This window comes from Salvia miltiorrhiza, chromosome 5 (assembly GCF_028751815.1).
Source record: "Salvia miltiorrhiza cultivar Shanhuang (shh) chromosome 5, IMPLAD_Smil_shh, whole genome shotgun sequence".
NCBI classification, from domain to species: Eukaryota; Viridiplantae; Streptophyta; class Magnoliopsida; order Lamiales; family Lamiaceae; genus Salvia; species Salvia miltiorrhiza.
In genome coordinates this window covers 25,235,142-25,252,843 of record NC_080391.1, presented here as the reverse complement: position 1 = coordinate 25,252,843, position 17,702 = coordinate 25,235,142, and the positions used below count along the sequence as shown (strand labels likewise).

General features: G+C 35.9%; 2 protein-coding genes across 4 annotated transcripts in view; both read right to left on the bottom strand.

The window, feature by feature from the left end:
• LOC131024236 (uncharacterized) overlaps positions 1–3,113 on the bottom strand; it is a 39,341-nt gene extending 36,228 nt beyond the window's left edge. Inside the window, exons 1-4 of one of the 3 annotated variants that reach the window (XR_009101699.1) lie at positions 2,738–3,112; positions 2,556–2,604; positions 1,661–1,728; positions 1,502–1,543 (exon numbers count right to left, since the gene is read on the bottom strand). Coding sequence is in view for 2 of the 3 variants with exons in the window: in XM_057953752.1 (XP_057809735.1) it covers positions 1,502–1,543; positions 1,661–1,728; positions 2,556–2,604; positions 2,738–2,935 (357 nt within the window). In the remaining variant the exon portion in view is untranslated. Of the gene's footprint in view, positions 1–1,501; positions 1,544–1,660; positions 1,729–2,555; positions 2,605–2,737 lie in introns of all 3 variants that reach the window. The other 2 variants (XM_057953752.1, XM_057953751.1) reach the window with 2 other exon arrangements.
• A 12,509-nt stretch (positions 3,114–15,622) lies between these two features.
• LOC131025708 (uncharacterized) lies at positions 15,623–16,807 on the bottom strand. The gene is made up of 2 exons (XM_057955499.1): positions 16,267–16,807; positions 15,623–15,954 (listed from the first exon to the last, which is right to left on the bottom strand). The coding sequence occupies exons 1-2, from the start codon at positions 16,805–16,807 to the stop codon at positions 15,623–15,625; spliced, it is 873 nt and encodes a 290-aa protein (XP_057811482.1).
• Positions 16,808–17,702: the final 895 nt, after the last annotated feature.

Sequence of the window (17,702 nt, the reverse complement as noted above, 5' to 3'; positions counted from 1 at the left end):
AATAAGTATCGTGACACTAGTCTTAAGTCAAAGTCTAAAAGTTATTAATTCTTGAATCATTACACTTGGATTTCCAAATTATAATTATTGAAAATCAAAATTCTTAGCTAAGGACACCACAATATTCATACAACTTTTTTTTTTTATAATTGAATTTATAGATGAAAATCAATTATTTAATCATAAATACTTTTATTTGTAAAAATACATAATGCAATTTATTTCATGCATTAAATTATAATTACACTAATATATGAACATAATAATATTCAATATACAATCATATTACTAAAATAATTAATTAAATTCAATTTAGAGACTAAGCAATTAATCATAAACTTGAGCTTAAATCTTTAGTTCAATTAAAAAATTAAATGCAGACAAGCCCATTAACAACGAAAATAATGCAGCCCAATGTAAATCTATATGATATAAACATGAGTTTTGTCTTTTTTTTTTTTCCCTCTCTCTCCTCCCACTAATTTTCTCCCTTTTCTCTTTTTCTTTATAATTTTAATTCTTTACTAAATTTCGTCAAATTTAATTTTTTTAAAAATATTCAATATATATTTTGAATTTAAGTTCGTGATAAGATCTTAAATATAGCATAAAAATTATAAAAAATGAATTTGAAATAAATAAATTATAAAATTTTTAAATATTTATTTTCTCTCTTTTCATTAAAATTTCACAATTTTTATTTGTATTTGTGTGTGAAAATATTTATTTATTTATTATGATACGTAATACTCTATACAAATAATGTGTAATGCTAATTTCCATTATTAAATAATTTAAAATTATTTAATAACTATAATTATCATTACATTTTATATGAAGTTAAAAATTTTTATGTTATTAAATACAGAATTTTATTGAATAATTGATGTGAATAATTTTATTTTATTTTATTTTAAAATATATTTTAATTTTATTTAATATCTGTATTTATTTATTTAAATATTTCGTTTGGTTTTGATATTCGTCGTGCACATGATGCACGGATGGAAATACTAATTAACAAATTAATTAGCAGTCCATTTTTATTAAGCTAATTAAGCCTAAGTTTAATGAAACAGCAAAGGCCCAACTTGGTAAATAAAAGACAAGGCCCAAGCTCTTAATTGACCCATTTTCTTCTCTCTTCCCTCACGCCACCGCTGCCGCCGCCACCTCCCTCATCGGCGAAGGACAGCCGTGGACGAACATAAACAACACGACTCAGCCAAAAGTTCACACATTGTACATCCCCTCTGTTTTAGATATAAGTATTCCTTGTACTCTACTTTGTTAATAGAGCAAATTCATTAACTCAAACATTCATATGGTGTGGATCATTTGCATGCTTTGTAAAAGTAAGGTAGTGTGGATCGAGACTCTCGTTTCTTTTACTAGATGCATATGGCAATTACGCAAGAATCTGTATATGCTCTTGTACTTGGTTTGTTTTGTTGCTGTGAGAATTCAGAAAACAAAATCGAAATCAAGGGTCAGTTCTTACCCCTTTGGATTTATGAAGAGGAAGACTTGCTGTGATGTTATACTGCATATGAAAATACCTTTGATGAGGAGAAATCAAATGAAGTAAAGGAGAGAGTAACTTTGATGAGGAAAAATACAGTAAAGAAGAGATTAGGGAATTGAGAAACAGATCTTTTACCGACTGGATTTTCTGCATTGAATTTGAGGCAAGGCAATTCAGAAAGAGATCTTTATCGCCTAGATTTTCTGCATTCAGATAAGGTTTTGTTGCCTTGTAAAAGAAAGGAAGAAGGACTAGGGAGTAAACACGTGGCTTCATTCATGCCATTCAATCTTTAAAATTTTAATTGTGCTTAATTAATCTTAATTATTAGTAATGATTAAAATTTCTAATTTAACCATCTAAATGGGCTTATGGATGTTTTTTCCAAATAAATGGGTTTTTGATTTACAACTAAGGGTGATTCTATTCATAGCCCCGTTTTACTCCTTATAGCTCCTGTTTTTAAATATTTGTGATAATTAATTAGAAATTTACTATTCTACCCTATATTTTATAGCCTCTAAATTAAACTAATTTTAAATAAATTTAAAAGAATAAACATGTATAGCCTAATCTGAAAATATTTTTATAGCCCCTATATATAAACTCTGAAGAAAATCGTATAGCCCCCTGCAAACATCAAGTTCGATTATTTTGAAACTTTAGAATTCTACGATGAAAATATTGGATGAAGATATTTTTGGGTTTTCAGTTGCTTTGCTTTAGTCTGATTAAGAGCACTTGTGACGACATGTATTTCCTCGGCTCCATTCAACGAAGTCTCTTCAGAAACCTCCATACCAACAAACAAATAAAAAAGTCCATCACAACATTTGAAATGAAGGTCCCAAACTTTCAATAAAAACAAAAAATCAAGGTCAGATTGTTCTTTTCCAGTCCATCACTAGAGAGGCCAAACACAGATTACACATCTGAACACTAGACAAACTAAACATCATTAAGAAATGCTAGAACGGATGGAAAATCAAATCCCACAGTGTAGAAAACACAGAAAACTGCTCCTTGTTACCTGTAGTCATAATTGAAAATCCAACTTCACTATCAAATACATCGATCGACTGACAAAGGCATAAAAAGGAAAATTCAATTGACTTACAATTATTGCTTGAGTGCATTAATTTGCTTCACTAACAGCAGAAGCACACATAATTTGCTTTGAAAATAAAAGAAGGGGGGAGATTAAAATCTTACAATCATAGCACAACGACCATATCCTCCGCCACCGCCACCGCCCTCGCAGTGCCCGTAACCACCACCACCGCCCCCGCCACCCTCGCGGCGTGGGCCACAGAAACCTCCATCGCTGCTTCCGCGAGACTGAGACTCGTTGACGGTGATATTACGGCAGTCCAATTCCTGTCCGTTCATCCCCTCGATCGCATCCCTCATGGATTGCTCATTCTTGAATGTCGCGAAACCGAATCCTCTCGATCTACCGGTCTCTCGATCGTTGACAATCTTCGATTCGATGACTTTGCCGAATTGAGAGAAGGCCTGACCGAGCGATTGATCGGTGGTGATGAATGGGGGCTATGATACACAATATTAAGATAGCAGTAAATAACGAATTAATTTAAAATTTAATTTAATTTGGGGCTATAGAAGATAGGGTAAAATAGTAAATTCCTAATTAATTATTATTGTTATTTTAAGAAAGAGGCTGTGAGGAATAAAATGGGGGCTATGAATAGAACCGCCCTACAACTAAAAACAAAGGCCCAAATATATATTTTGTTAAAGCCCAATACAAATTTAATTAAAAGCCTAATAAAGACTTTTAATTAAAATTCGCAATAAATGCTAATTATATAAAATAATTCACATATTTACATAATGAAATTTAATTAATGTGCAATATATATAAAGAAATTAAATAGATTGAATTTATAAATTTGTGAATTATTTTGGGTGGAATTAAACTGAACTTGGAAATATTCTTCAAGATATCTATGTGTTTTAACTATGGATCTAGATGGATTGTTCCTTCTCAACCTTTCACAACTTTCCAGCAGAGATCTACGATGGAGATTCATCCATGAAATAGGGTCGATATCAGCGGCAAGTTTTGTGTTCTTTAGATATTTTTGGGTAAAAATGAGGGCACACGCTCGATTTGACATTATTCAAAAATGATATTATGGTCTGGTAATTTTGAAATCGAGAGTACAGTTCACCAGTGGGTTGTGTATCTAAGGATTCTCGGCTAATTGCTTTTGAGAAGGTGAACAGTATTTTTAGAGCGAGCTTGTGTATTATCTCGGGCCTGCTGAATATACATCATGGATACCAAACACAAGGTATAAGGTGGATATGTTGTTGTAAACACAAATTTTTGTATTTCAATTTGATAAAATACAAAACACGTTACAAAGATAATTTGATAGAATTTGATAGAGTTTTGCGGGTTGCAATCTCTAGTTATCCTCTTATTCTCTTTTTCCATTTGATTCTTGAACGATCTCGAAGGTTCTTGGAACATTTGATTTGATGACGATAAATCCAAAGGGCTTCAAGCCATGATTTTGTATTGAACGTCGAATTTGATTTGATTTGGAGAAGAACGTCCTTAGAATTTTATAAGAACGTCTTGAAGCTTTCGATCTTGAAGATTTGAAGAATGCTTGAATGTTGCCTTGAAGATCTTGAAAATGCTTGAACACTTGAAGATTTGAATACTTGATCACTTGGAGATTTGAATGTTTGATCACTTGAAGATTTGAAGATCTTGATCACTTGAAGATTTGAAGGTTTGATCACTTGAAGATTTGAATGCTTGATCACTTGAAGCTTTGAATATCTTTAATTCTCGAACTCTTGAAGTTTTGAAGATCTTGAATTCCTGAACTCTTGAAGCTTTGAAGATCTTGAATTCTTGCAAGACTACACTTGGTAGAATTCTTCTAGCTCTCCAATTCTCCTCCACTCCAACTTATGTCTTGTGAGCATACCCAACACCCCTATTTATAGATGTAGGAGGTGGGCCTCATGGGCTTTATGGGCTTTGGGCCTCCATGCATGGGCCTTAGGGCTTTAGGTGTCCATGAGCCTATTAATTCATTTATATTAAATATTAATTATATATCTATTTAATTTAGGAATAAAATCCTATTTAATAAAATAGAAAATATAATTAAATATTTAATCCATGAATTTACACATGGCACGATTTAATTCGTCGATAATTTTAATTGTCTACAATTGTCTATCATGCCCTTATCTGATGTATCAAACATCCCCTTACTGTGATGTTATATATTGCATATGAAAATAACTTTGATGAGAAAAAATTCAATAAAGGAGAGTAAGTTTGATGAGGAAAAATACAGTAAATGAAAGATTGGGGAATTGAGAAAGAGATCTTTTACCGGCTGGATTTTCTACATTGAGGTGAGGGAATTGAGAAAGAGATCTTTATCATCTAGATTTTCTGCATTGGGGTAAAGGTTTTTATGAATGAGGGATACCTTGTTAAAGAAATGAAGAAGGAATAGAGAGTAAACACGTGGCTTCATTCATGTCATTCAATCTTTAAAATTTTAATTATGCATAATTAATCTTAATTATAAGTAATGGTTAAAATATCTAATTTGACCATTTAAATGGGGTTAGGGATGTTTTTCTAAGTAAATGGGTTTTTGATTCTCAATTAAAAACTAAGGCCTAAATATATTGCATAATTGAATTCAATCTTTAAGTCATAATGCTAGTATGTCAGCCCTGTAATACCAATGGAATTAGTGGGGAACTGAGAGAAGAGCCCGCTGACCGCCAATGTTGCATTACTATCTGTAAAGCCTTTGAGACCAAAAGGTTAGATAGTGTTACAGTTAGGGGTGTAATCGAATCGAGCCGAACCGAATAGTGGTGTGATCAAGTTTGGTTTGTTTAGTATCGAATCGAATCCCGAACTTTACTTACCGAATACTTTGAGGCTCGCGAGCAGCTCACGAGCCTAATCGAGCCTATACGAACTTTCTAAATTTATATTTATATTCAAAATATTGATTATTTTATTTTAAAAATAAATTATTTATTTAAAATAATAAATATATTAATTATTTTCTTATGACAAATAAAATTAATTAGAGATTTAATACAATTATTATTAATTTTAGTGGATAAATATAAGTTGTGTATACTAATAATTTATATTTTTCAAGCTGAATCACTTGACGAACATGTTCACGAGCTAACGAGCCGAATACTACTAAGCTCAAGTTTGGTTTGTTTATTTATCGAGCTTCTCTAAACGAACTTGAACGAGCTTTTTTCGAGCCGAGCTCCGAATAGTTCGCGAGCGACTTGGTTTGTTTACACCCCTAGTTACAGTCGTTGAGGGGTTGGAAAGCGCTAGGTCTGAAAGAGAGGGCCACTTAAGGTTTAAGGGGTAGATTGGGAACAATGCTAGACTATTTCATCAATGCCGAAGCAAGATGCTCAATCTTTTCGAAGAGTTTAGACAAAAGAGTATTCAGAAATTGGGTCTGAAAGAAAAGAAGAGCGATGTCCTAAACTTCGTGCTCGTGGAGTATGATGTCAAATGATAAGGATCTTTAGATAACCAAATGAGCCATTTGAAAAAAAAAATGATCAGAAAATAATTACAGCTGATTAAAAGGGGAAAGAATGTAGTCATAGACTTACTTCAATTTATTTTTCCTAAGAGGAATAATGGTGCGAGGCAAATGGTTTGGTTTCTCCATTCTTGCCGATTGGAGTTTAATGTCCAAATTAGAAATGGAAAAATATAAGAATCTCTTAATGCTATGGAAGGCGGTAATGTATTGCTACTCATGTCATCCTTAAATTTTATAGCTTCAACTGTGCGCGTCAGGGGTAGTTATGAATAAGGAAGGAAGAAAACTTCATAGTTGCAAAAAAAAGGAAAGTAAGATGGGTACTTGATTGGAACTAGTGAGGTCGACGAGAAAATATTTGGTGGGAGTGCTCACTAGAAAAGAGAATGGTGATATTAGTTTAATAGTCATAATGAGAGCGGGAAAAAGAAGAACTTTACGAAATTTTTACGGCTTAACAATGGTGGAGAAAACGAAAGTGGTACAAATAAGTGTTTACAAGGAATGAAATAAGAATATAATAGTTTAAAGGACATTAAAATTTAGGGCTTAGTGCTGGAAGTCGAAGCGAGGTGAACAGGTTAAGATTATCCCAAAATTCTGGTTGAGAAATGTATGGTTCAGAATATGCGACAATTGAAAAGTTTTGAAAAAGTGGAAGAATTTAGATTAAAATTGCCAGGTTTATTGCAAAGGATAACGTGGGAATACAATACTTATGAATGATTGGCACAAGGCTCTGAAAGTTCAACCTTAAATCAAAATAGAGCTAGAAGACAAGATTATTCTATTATGCTAGACAGTTGATATCATATGTCCACCGGAATGTGGGATGATTGATGTGGATGATATTATGTTATCTCCGTTGGACCTATTCCAACTAAGCCCAAAACATAAATAAGGGAATATTTCACTAACTTATCCATAAATGAATATATATTACAAAGATAATTCTTTGAAATTTTAAGGCTGACCTGAGAAGTCAGGGACGCTTAGGCGAATATGATGAAGATGATCATAGCTGAAGATAGTATGAAGTGTAAAGTCAACCTTGAGTAGGTCAAAGCATAACCAGGGATAAAGAAATGTAGTCAACCTTGAGTGCAGTCAAAGCTGAAAGGTTAGCCCTGATCCGACCTGCAGCAAGCTTGAGTTGCACCAAGTATGAAGTTGGATAATCAACCCTTCTTCCTGATAGGGGTGAGCATCGGTTCATAACCGAACCGACCTTAGCAGAGGATGGACCAAACCGAACCGTAAGTCCGAAAATTGACCAAAACTGATCGGTTTCGATCAGTAACCGAACTGAACTGTTCTTTTATCCTTTTTCTGAAAAAAACTGTAAAATCACATCAAATTCACTAAAAATTGTTCTGTATTTTTGAAAATAGTAGTAAAAAGTGGGATTAGGTGGTCGCCACCGTCAGGAGAAGAGGGGAAAACCGAAAAAGAAGGGTGTGTTGCGCGGACGATGCTGCTGCAACGCGCGGGCTGTGCTGCTACTGCGTCACCGAGCGCCGGCATGCTTCTGGTCGCTGAGCGGCCGCCGACCGAGGGGGGAAGTGGCGCCGGGGGTGGTGGGTGGTGGGTGAAAAAGAGTGAAGTGAGAAGAACTGAAGAAGTCAGTGTATAGGGCGGGTTTCACTTTAAATTGTTAGGGTTTCACTTTGCACAGCCCTATTTCTTATATATATTAAATTATATATTTAACAATATATATATATATATATATATCTGTTCGGTTCGGTTCCCGACCGAACCATGGCTAGAAAATCAAAACCGAACCGAAAAATGGTTGGTTTTCACTTTTCCAAATCGAACTGAAAATCGACCCAGAAATGCATAAATCGAACCGACCAAATGGTTCGATCGGTTTTTTCGGTCCGATTCGATTTTGCTCAACCCTAGTTCCTGAGCGAATCAAGGTTGATATTAAAGACAAAGGAATCAGTTAATTGGATGATCTCATAACCAGGGTTTATATTAAGATTTTCTTCAATCAAAATGTTGTGTAGTTCATTAAAACTTTTGGTCGCAATTTTACTATCTTAATTCGGCGTACAAATTACTTATACACAATAATATTAGATCATATTGACCTATTTGTTTAGACCAAGTTAACACTTTGGGCCGATCTAAGCCGATGGCACGATGCTATTTCGAGTCAAAAGTTTTTCTTATTAAAGAAGATAAATAATCAATTTTGTTTTTTATGATAACTCAAATTTTTAACTTAATTGATTAAGTAGCATTTTATGTTGAAGAGGTCTAGCCCAAGTGACAAAGTTAAGGCACCAAATGACATTCTCTTTCAAGAGGGCATTGGTTAAAGTCCTACCGATAGTGTGTGGGTTGTATTTTATTTGGTTTAATGGGTTGTACTTGTTCTCTTAAAAAAATGGGTTGTACTTGTTTGGTTTTTGATTTGTAATATCATGATTGTTATTTTTTGGATTGTATTTTATTTGGTTTATTAGGTTGTACTTGTTTGATTATTAATTTGTAATAGCATGATTGTTATTTGATTAGTTGATCGATGTATTATACAATCTCATGATATAATATGTATCTTATGTCTAAAAAAATGCTTTAGTAATTAAGTCATGATTCGTGATAAAAATTGATAATTATATTAAGAGTAGTGCTATTCTGATAAAATTTGTTCGAATAAAAAAGGTTAAATATTTTAAAATTTTATTTATTTAAAAATTTTGGTTCAAATTTAAAAAAGATTTAGTTAGTTTTATTCGTCCCACTATTGTTGTCTCACTTACTATTTTTGGATTTGTCCCATTATAATTGTCTCATTTCCATAAAATGTAGTAACAATTAACCCTTCGAAAAGTGTGAATCTTATCACTTTTAACTAATTTACACATATTTTTAATTTTCGTGCCCAATAGTAGGACGAATGGAGTTTTTTTTTTTGTAGTTTTTATAATTTAAAAATAGAAAAATTAAAAAGAATATTAAAAATTACAAAAAAAACTACAAATATAGATAAAACAATAAAATTAACTAAACTTTCTAAAATTTGAATAAAAAATTTAAATAAATTTATTTATGAAAATATTTAATCATAATCTATTCGAGCAAACCAGGGGGCTTAGCCCACTGGCCACCGGGTCCTCACTTAAGTGAAGTGACCCGGGTTCGATCCCTCTTGGGAGCGAATTGGAGATTGGAGATATAAGGTGGATTTTGGTGAATGGAGAGATAAGGTGGTTCTTGGAGTGGATGGGGGAACTAATTACTAACATCTAACATGACTTTGCCCGATCAAAAAAAAAAAAAATAAAAAAAAAAATAATCTATTCGAGCATATTTTGTTCAAATTACATTATTGTTATATTAAGTAGTTTGTCGGACCAAGCCAGTTTTGACAAGTCCAGCTGTAGTGTCGGCTCCCAGTGTTGCCAACTTTAAGAGTCCAAATCCCTATCAACTTATGAACAAATGGTAGTCTTCCTACATTTGATTGAACAGAGTTTTTTGGCCATCTTTCAAGTATATAAATTTCCTAGGTCCCCAATCTACTGTCCCGCAATTTGTGTTGTTAACATCAAGCTCACAACCCGTGAGAGAGAGAGAGAGAGATACACACAAAGAGACTTATATTTGAAGCATTTTTGAGGCATTTGCCCTGCATAATCATATTTAGCAGAACTTCACATTAGGTGAATTTCAAAGTATTTAAAAATGAATATACAGAAATAATTCAATTTTAAGATGACCGACTTTAAATCCATATATATAAAATGTTTCCTTCCTCCACAAAAAAATACTACTCCCTTCATCCAGCGAATCTTGAGCAATATTTATTTTCGAATTGTCCCGCGAAGTTTAAGCACTTTCCTTATATGTCAAAAGTTTTTTCCCTTATTCATTTTTTTACCTACCACACTTAACACACAAAATACTAATTTATTAAAACTCGTGTCGAAAAAAATTTGCTCAAGCTTCGCGGAACAGATGGAGTATATTTTACTATTTTAATTTGTTCACAAAATATACTCATTTCATTATTTTATTTTTAATAAATATTTCACCAATTTAACTCTCAATGTTATCCCTTATTTATTAATTGTCATTATTGAATCCACCGCTCAATCAAATCAATCAATTTTAAAAAACTAGAATAAAAGCGAATCTTTACTCCACGTCACAACTCATTTGATTATAATCTTCAATATTATTTTCTATTTATCAATATTATCATTATTGAATCCCCCACTCAATCAATTTAATTAATTTAAAATTATAATAAAAATAAAATCATTATTTTGTTACAATGCTTAAATAATTTATTAAAACTCGTGTTATTATGAAATAGAATATTTTTTTGGTGAAAATTTTATAACTTTCAAATATGTTATCCAAATCATCAATCATAACAAAATCTGAGCAGCTTCGACGCTGTCACTTTCTCAGGAAATTCAATCTCCATCAATACCATCTGCATAATCTGCACTGCAACTCTTAAAATAAAAGGAATAAAAAATATAAAAATATATACTACTACATTAAAAGAGAGAAAGAGTGGGCTTTTTTCTGCAGTTGAAGTGGTGTCAATGAAAATGGCCTCTTTGATTCACGGGTCCATTTCTAAAGATTTTGTTTCATTTATTTTACATACTTAAATTACGGTGAGCTGGAGTATGGTCCATGTTAGTCTCGGCCCCTTAAGCTCTCGGTTTTGTTTTTACTTTCATGTTTCTTCGCTGTTTTTCTTCTCGTCTTGTTTGGTCGTTTTCGTTGTTTGCTTTGTAATAAATGAGTATTCTTCTTCTTTTTTCTGTTGAATTTTTCTCACTGACTTTTTCCTCAAAAAAATTTTATGAAGCTCGGCCTCTTGGTTGCATGATGTGCTTCCATCTAGTTTCTATATAGGTTTTTTTCTTTTTTTTGTTTGCGATAAAGTTTCAATTTAATTATTGGGCTAAGTACCAAATACCTTCCTATCGATGACGTCCCAATCGCACTCAAGACCCTATAGTCAGGATAAGCGCTGTTTGCTACCTCAACGTGGCAAAATCGAACCAATTTCTTCTCCGTCACTTAACGGATGCTAATGCCGTTAAAAAAATCATTTTTTTTTATTTTTAATTCAGGTGGGCCCCACTCCAACGTGATTTTCTCTCTCACTACACTACTACCCATCGGAAACTCACACACACACTCACATCAGACGGCGCCACCGCCTCCTCCCTTGGCGACGACAAAGGCGCTGCCGCCTCCCTCTTAAGCACCCTAGTCCCCAACCCCCAGACACCATTCCTGCGAAAGCGCCCTCGCGCCGCCTCTGCTACCCTACCCCCAATTCCAGTCAGCTCTTCTCCAAATCCCAACGAGAAAGGTTCGTCGCTGGGGAAGCAGAGGTGGCGGACCTTGCGTCCGTGAGTCGGCGGATTTTGGTGTTGCTTGTCGTGTTGTGTGTGTGCCGAGGGAAGAGAGATGGCCTTTACAGCCGTGAGTTTTCTGACCGGGTGTGGGTATTTGGAGGCGAGGTAGAGCGGTGGCGGTGGCGTCTGCCCAGATCTGAGAGGACAGGGGTCGAGGGAGGTCAAGCGGCGCGAGGACGCGTTCGTCGGAGTCGAGCGGCGTCAATGTGTTGCATTAAAAAAACCGGCGATGGTGATGGAGTTCTTCTGAAATTGGAGGTTTTGGGGGTGGAATCTGTATGACTTGAAGAAGACCGGCGATGGTGATGGAGGAATTTGGTGAGATTCGGACGGACGGACGGAGAAGAAGGCAACTGAGGGAAGAGAAGCAGTTGGGGACGGAGGCAGCCACACCGACGGCGGCAGAGAGAAGGCAGCGGCAGAAATAGTGGACGAAGGGGAGAGAGAGCTGGGCCGCGCCCACCTGAATTAAAAATTAAAAAAAATGATTTTTCTTAACGGCGTTAGCATTCGTTAAGTGGCGGGGGAGGGGGGAAATTGTTTCGATTTTGCCACGTTGAGGTAGCAAACAACGCTTATCCTAAGTATAGGGTCCTGAGCGTCATAGGAACGTCATCGATAGAGGGGTATTTGGTACTTAACCCTTAAGTATTTGATGGAACTCTAATAGTAAATCTTTTGGGCGACGAGGAAAACTCATAATTTCCTCGCTCCGAAACCGTCCCAACTAGAAATTTTATTTCTTTTATATTTTATCTTTTTTAGATATACTTATGATTTTCTGTCACAAATTCCAAATTCACAAATATAACCTCAGAAGTCAGAACTAGACTAGAAACAAAATTACCTAAAATATTGTGTGTTTAATTCGCTAGACCAATATAGCAAGGAATATCGAAGCTCCCTTGTAATTGGAAAATTCTGAAAGGACTAATTGTTAATTAATGTACAAAACTTTACTCATGTTTCAATCTAAGTATGATTTAAAAATCTTGTAATGATGTTATTACTATTTTTATTTTGTTTTAAAATTAATTCCTCAAATTTTTGGGTCACTGAGAAATTGATGTGGCATGTCTCATTCGATCTAACGTTACAAAACTAAGCGCAGTTGCACGACCATTGTATTTTCAATTCAATTTTTTACGTTGAACATATCAACCCTTTAGACTATTTAGTTAGAGGTGGTATCCTGTTAAACCAGTTTTATGATAAAATTGGGTTGCACCGACCCAAACCCTGACCCGCCTCCGAAATGGGTCTTTTGACCTGTTTTGTAAATTAAAAAAAAAAAAGAATTCTTCTTTTTTTGGCCAGCACCGCTTCTCTCTCTCTTTCTCTCGCTCTCTCTCTTTCTCTCTCTTATTTTCTCTCTCTCCCTCTCTCTTCGCCCCTAACCTCTCTCTCAGGCTTAAAGTCCTCCGCCTCTTCTTTCTTTAGAGGCGTCAGCCGCCGTGGCTTCGTCCAGCGAGGTGCGCCTCGTCTCAGGCCCTTCCTCTCCTTCATCTCACTCCTTACGTATTTCTCCTCAAATTCAGAAAACAATAATCACAAATTGAGCCCTAGCTCCTTTCTGAAGTCGCCGCCGCTGCGTCCCTTCTCCAGCGAGTTAGGGCTGTCGCCTTCATCCTCGGTGATGTTTCATTCGTCTATGTCTCACTATCTCTGAAATCCTCTCTCAGTTTCAGCGAAGGCGGATCGAGCCCTAACCCTCCAAGTTCTCTTCAATTCCGGCCGCCGCCCTGGTCTGACATTGCCGCCATTACTGTTCATTTGTCAAAAATTGTCTACATTAGTCAGTGGAACATTGTATGTTCATTTGTCAGAAATAAATTTCTGCACAAGCTATCATTTTTATATAAATAACATTATACAAATATACAAATGACACTTTTAATAATAGATAATGACACTATTTTTCATAGTGATACTACTTGTTAAATGACACTATTAATATATCGAATTGACACTATGTGTTGTTTACTAAGATAAATTCTAGTTCGAAAAAAGTTCATTCAAACTAAAATAAATGTACTTAAGGATAGTGTTGTGATACAAATGACACTATTAATATATCAAAATTCTGGTTCATTTAGATAAATAAAAAGTGTTGTTTACTAAGATAAATAGTGCCATTTAGACATATTAAAAGTGTCATGTGTAATGTAAATAAACTATCATTTATTAATGCAGTTGGTGTTATTTATCAAGAAAAATAGTGTCATTTGAAATTTTGTAGTGTCATTTGTATGACGGAGTTGTGTGATTCAAAATGTTAAAGTGTCATTTGTATATCGAGTAGCGTCATTTTAAATGTTAAAGTGTCATGTGAAATCTTGTAGTGTTATTCGAAATGTTAAAGTGTCATTTGAAATCTTGTAATGTCATTTGTATGTCGAAGAAAATGTCATTTGAATTTATTTTTTTGAAACCGAATGTCATTTGAAATTTTAAAGAGTCATTTGAAATCTTGTAGTGTCGTTTGAAATGTTAAAGTGTCACTTGAAATCTTGTAGTGTCATTTGTATGTCGGAGTAGTGTCATTCGAAATGTTAAAGTGTCATTTGTATGTCGGATTAGTGTCATTTGAAATGTTATAGTGTCATTTGTAATCTTGTAGTGTCATTTGAATTGTTATAGTGTCATTTGAAATCTTGTAGTGTCAATTGAAATCTTGTAGTATCATTTGAAATGTTAAGGTGTCATTTGTATGTCGGAGTAGTGTCGTTTGAAATCTTGTAGTGTCATTTCAAATTTTATTGTGTCATTCGAAATGTTAAAGTGTCATTTGTATATTGGACTAGTGTTATTGGAAATGTTAAAGTGTCATTTGAAATCTTATAGTGTCATTTGAAATCTTTTAGTGTCATTTGTACGTCGAAGTAGTGTTATTTGAAACGTCAAAGTGTCATTTGTATGTCGGAGTAGTGTCATTTGAAATGTTATTGTGTCGTTTCAAATGTTAAAATTTTATAGTGTCATGTATATGTCGGAGTAGTGTCATTTGAAATGTTAAAGTGTCATTTGAAATCTTGTAGTGTCATTCGAAATGTTAAAGTGTCAATTGAAATCTTTTAGTGTCATTTGTATGTCGGAGTAGTGTCATTTGAAATCTTGTAATGTCATTCAAAATGTTAAAGTGTCATTTGAAATCTTTTTTTTTTTTTGAGGAACTCATTTGAAATCTTTTAGTGTCAATCATAGTGTCATTTTCAACCTTATAATGTCATTTAAAATGTTATAATGTCAATTTAGATGTTATAGTGTCATTTATATATCCAAATAGTGTCAATTTCAACCTTACAATGTTATAGTGTCAATTTCAATCTTATAGTGTCATTTGTATATACAACTTTATTAAATTGAGGTTTATTATAAAAGAAAAGAGAAAAAATCCCCTGAAAGCACAAAGACGCAGACTAAGGGCACGAAACTCGAAAGGAGATCGTAAAATAAAACATCTCAGTATCGAAAATCAGGATAATCATCCATTTCATCCGACCAACGCCCATGTACTACATTATTCATTGCCTGCATGCTGGGACTATTGCTAAGGTCAACTACAAACTCTCTCGGCTTATAACCCATTTCTTCCGCATTCCTAAGGCGACTTTTAATGCAACCTTCTGGAACTGCAAGCACAGGCTCCCTGCCCTTTCCCGAGCCCTTTGGGCGGCCACGTCCTCGCTTCGGCTATGAGAGCAACTGCATTCCCTGACTGACCTGCTCTTCTAACCGACTTAGACGACTAGCCATATCTTCCGGAGTAGGATTGGACTGCTTATCACCAACAACCTCCTTTTGAGTCGGAGAATTAACCTGCTCTAAACTTTCTGCCCCAACCCCCGACTGTTGCTCTGCCACTTCTTTCTCAATCACCAAAGCTTCATTCTGCAAGCCACTGCCCGCATTCACTAAATCTGGTCCCGACATGGAATGCGCTGCCTCACCACCCTCTAAATCAAGACCAGCCAACACGTCAAACTGATTTCCTTTGCCCGAGGGGGATCACGCACATGAGCGCCCATGCCGGTTCCCGTCCCCGTAGAACTTCCCTGCAAATTAATGCTGGCCACAATCGACTCCACCAAAACTTCCTATAAAGCAGCAACAACATGGTCGCGCTTGGGAGAAATCTCCCGAGGATTTTCCAGCATCAAACCTAGCCTAGCCTCAACAACAACATCAGAAAAACAAGCTTCTTCTCGAACTTGAGAAGGTATGTTGTTGTTCTCATTCTTTCTACCCAAAGAATTTTGCGCAACTCCCGCCCGCGGTGAGAGGGACCTGCTTCCAAGAGAAACCGTCTGCCTCGACGAATTCTGAGAATTAAAATAAGCCAAATCAACATGATTCTGCCTTCCCAAGTATTCTCCCGATCTCGGAGAAATAGAACTGCTTTTATGCGCCAGCGGAGAATCCGTGAAATCTGACCTCGGAGCCGAGTTTCGAGAACCATCCCTACTGGTAATCTATCTGTTGTCGTCAACACCCTTCTCATTGGAGTTATCCTCATTAAGCACATTGAATCTATTACTCAAGATGGAAGGAGATTTATCAACAACCGAACCCTCTATCACTTGCTATTCACGAACCAGTGCATATTACTGCTGCTCCTTCATGCCATCAGCCAAACACTCTTTCGAAGCCAAATTTTCACCCAAAGAACGATTCTCATGCATCACCGGTTTCCATTGAGGGCCTTTAGCAACAACTTGCTTCTCCTGTTGATTTTACAAACTCTCCATGTCGCCAGCGCCAGCGTGCTTGCCCTTACGACATTTATCAAGGGAATGTCCCGTGACTTTACAACTAGAGCAATACAAAGGGATGTATTCATAAGAAAATTCCACGTGAAAGGAAATATCATTAACATCAATAAGAAGAGTAGTAGGAAGGGACTTAGCCAAATCAATCTCGATATAAAGCCTAGCGTATTGCCCAAAATCTCTACGAACAGATGCCCCATCAATTTTGAGAGGGTGACCCACAAAACGACCAATTCCAGCAAGAATCTCCACGTTCCAGTACTCAATAGGCAAGTAATGAATCCGGACCCAAACGTTGGCCAAAGAAGAATGCTCCTTAAAAGGATCAAAATTCTTAGTCCATTCTCTCAACCGAACGTGCCCGCCAAATATCTCCCATATCGGCTTGCTTTTCGCTTGAAGTTTGTCCTCTGCGTTGTGAAACATCATTGTGTAATATCCTTTTCCCAGTGGTATCAATTGCCATGTCGCTTTGGCTCCCCAAAGATGTTGAAGCTCGTTCTTGATAACCATGGCAGGACGCAATTTCTCTCATTTCTTAAGAAATAATATTCCGGTTAAAGCATGAGAAAACTCATTAACCTCCTTCGTGTAGATTTATTTAGGGATTTTGAAGGAGAAGTGATCACCCTCCTAAGAGGGTCTGAGTGAGAGAAATCTGTGTGCCGGGAGGTCCGGGCGCTTCGGAACACGATTGGTAGTAACATCAGCATAAGAGACATTAAACTTCTCTCATTTTCCATCGCCAGCGTCAGTGGAATTCGTTCCTTTTAAAGCATCCTCAGCAGAACCCTCCTGGTTAGGGTTCGTCACCAGATCACCTTAAACATGGTTGACGTCAAGTGTTTGACCGCTATGGTCAGAGCCCGGGGGCTTATTCAAAGTGGACGCATGAATAGAAACAAAGTTAGCAGAAACTGTAGGAAATGAAAGGCCCGGTTTTCCAGTTGGATGGCCGCCGAAATCCATGAAGGCGGCGGAAGAAAAATAAGCGAGAAAAGTCACTAGGGTTTTTCGCTTTCACATCTCGTTATCATTTACCCTCAAAACCCTCATTGGTATATACAACTAATATTATTTAGATATATTAAAAGTGTCAATCAAATCCGACAACTACAAACATCAATTCAAAGTCAAAATTTTGAGTGGATCTCCCCAAACCACTAGAATTGAACACCTCAAATCGACAATACCTCAATCAAACAATCGTGCAACATCAATCCAACCCAACATGAATTGAGAGTGTCCGGTTTGTTGTTGCTTATTTTGGCAGAGCTACACGCGTACCGGCAGTCCCCAGAAGCAGAGGCGGTGCGGCTCTCCTCACTGGTGCTATCCGTCCAGAGTATCAGAGGAAGAGGCGCGACGGTGGCGTCGGAGTTGTGCGCTTGGCAGAGGTCATGGCTGC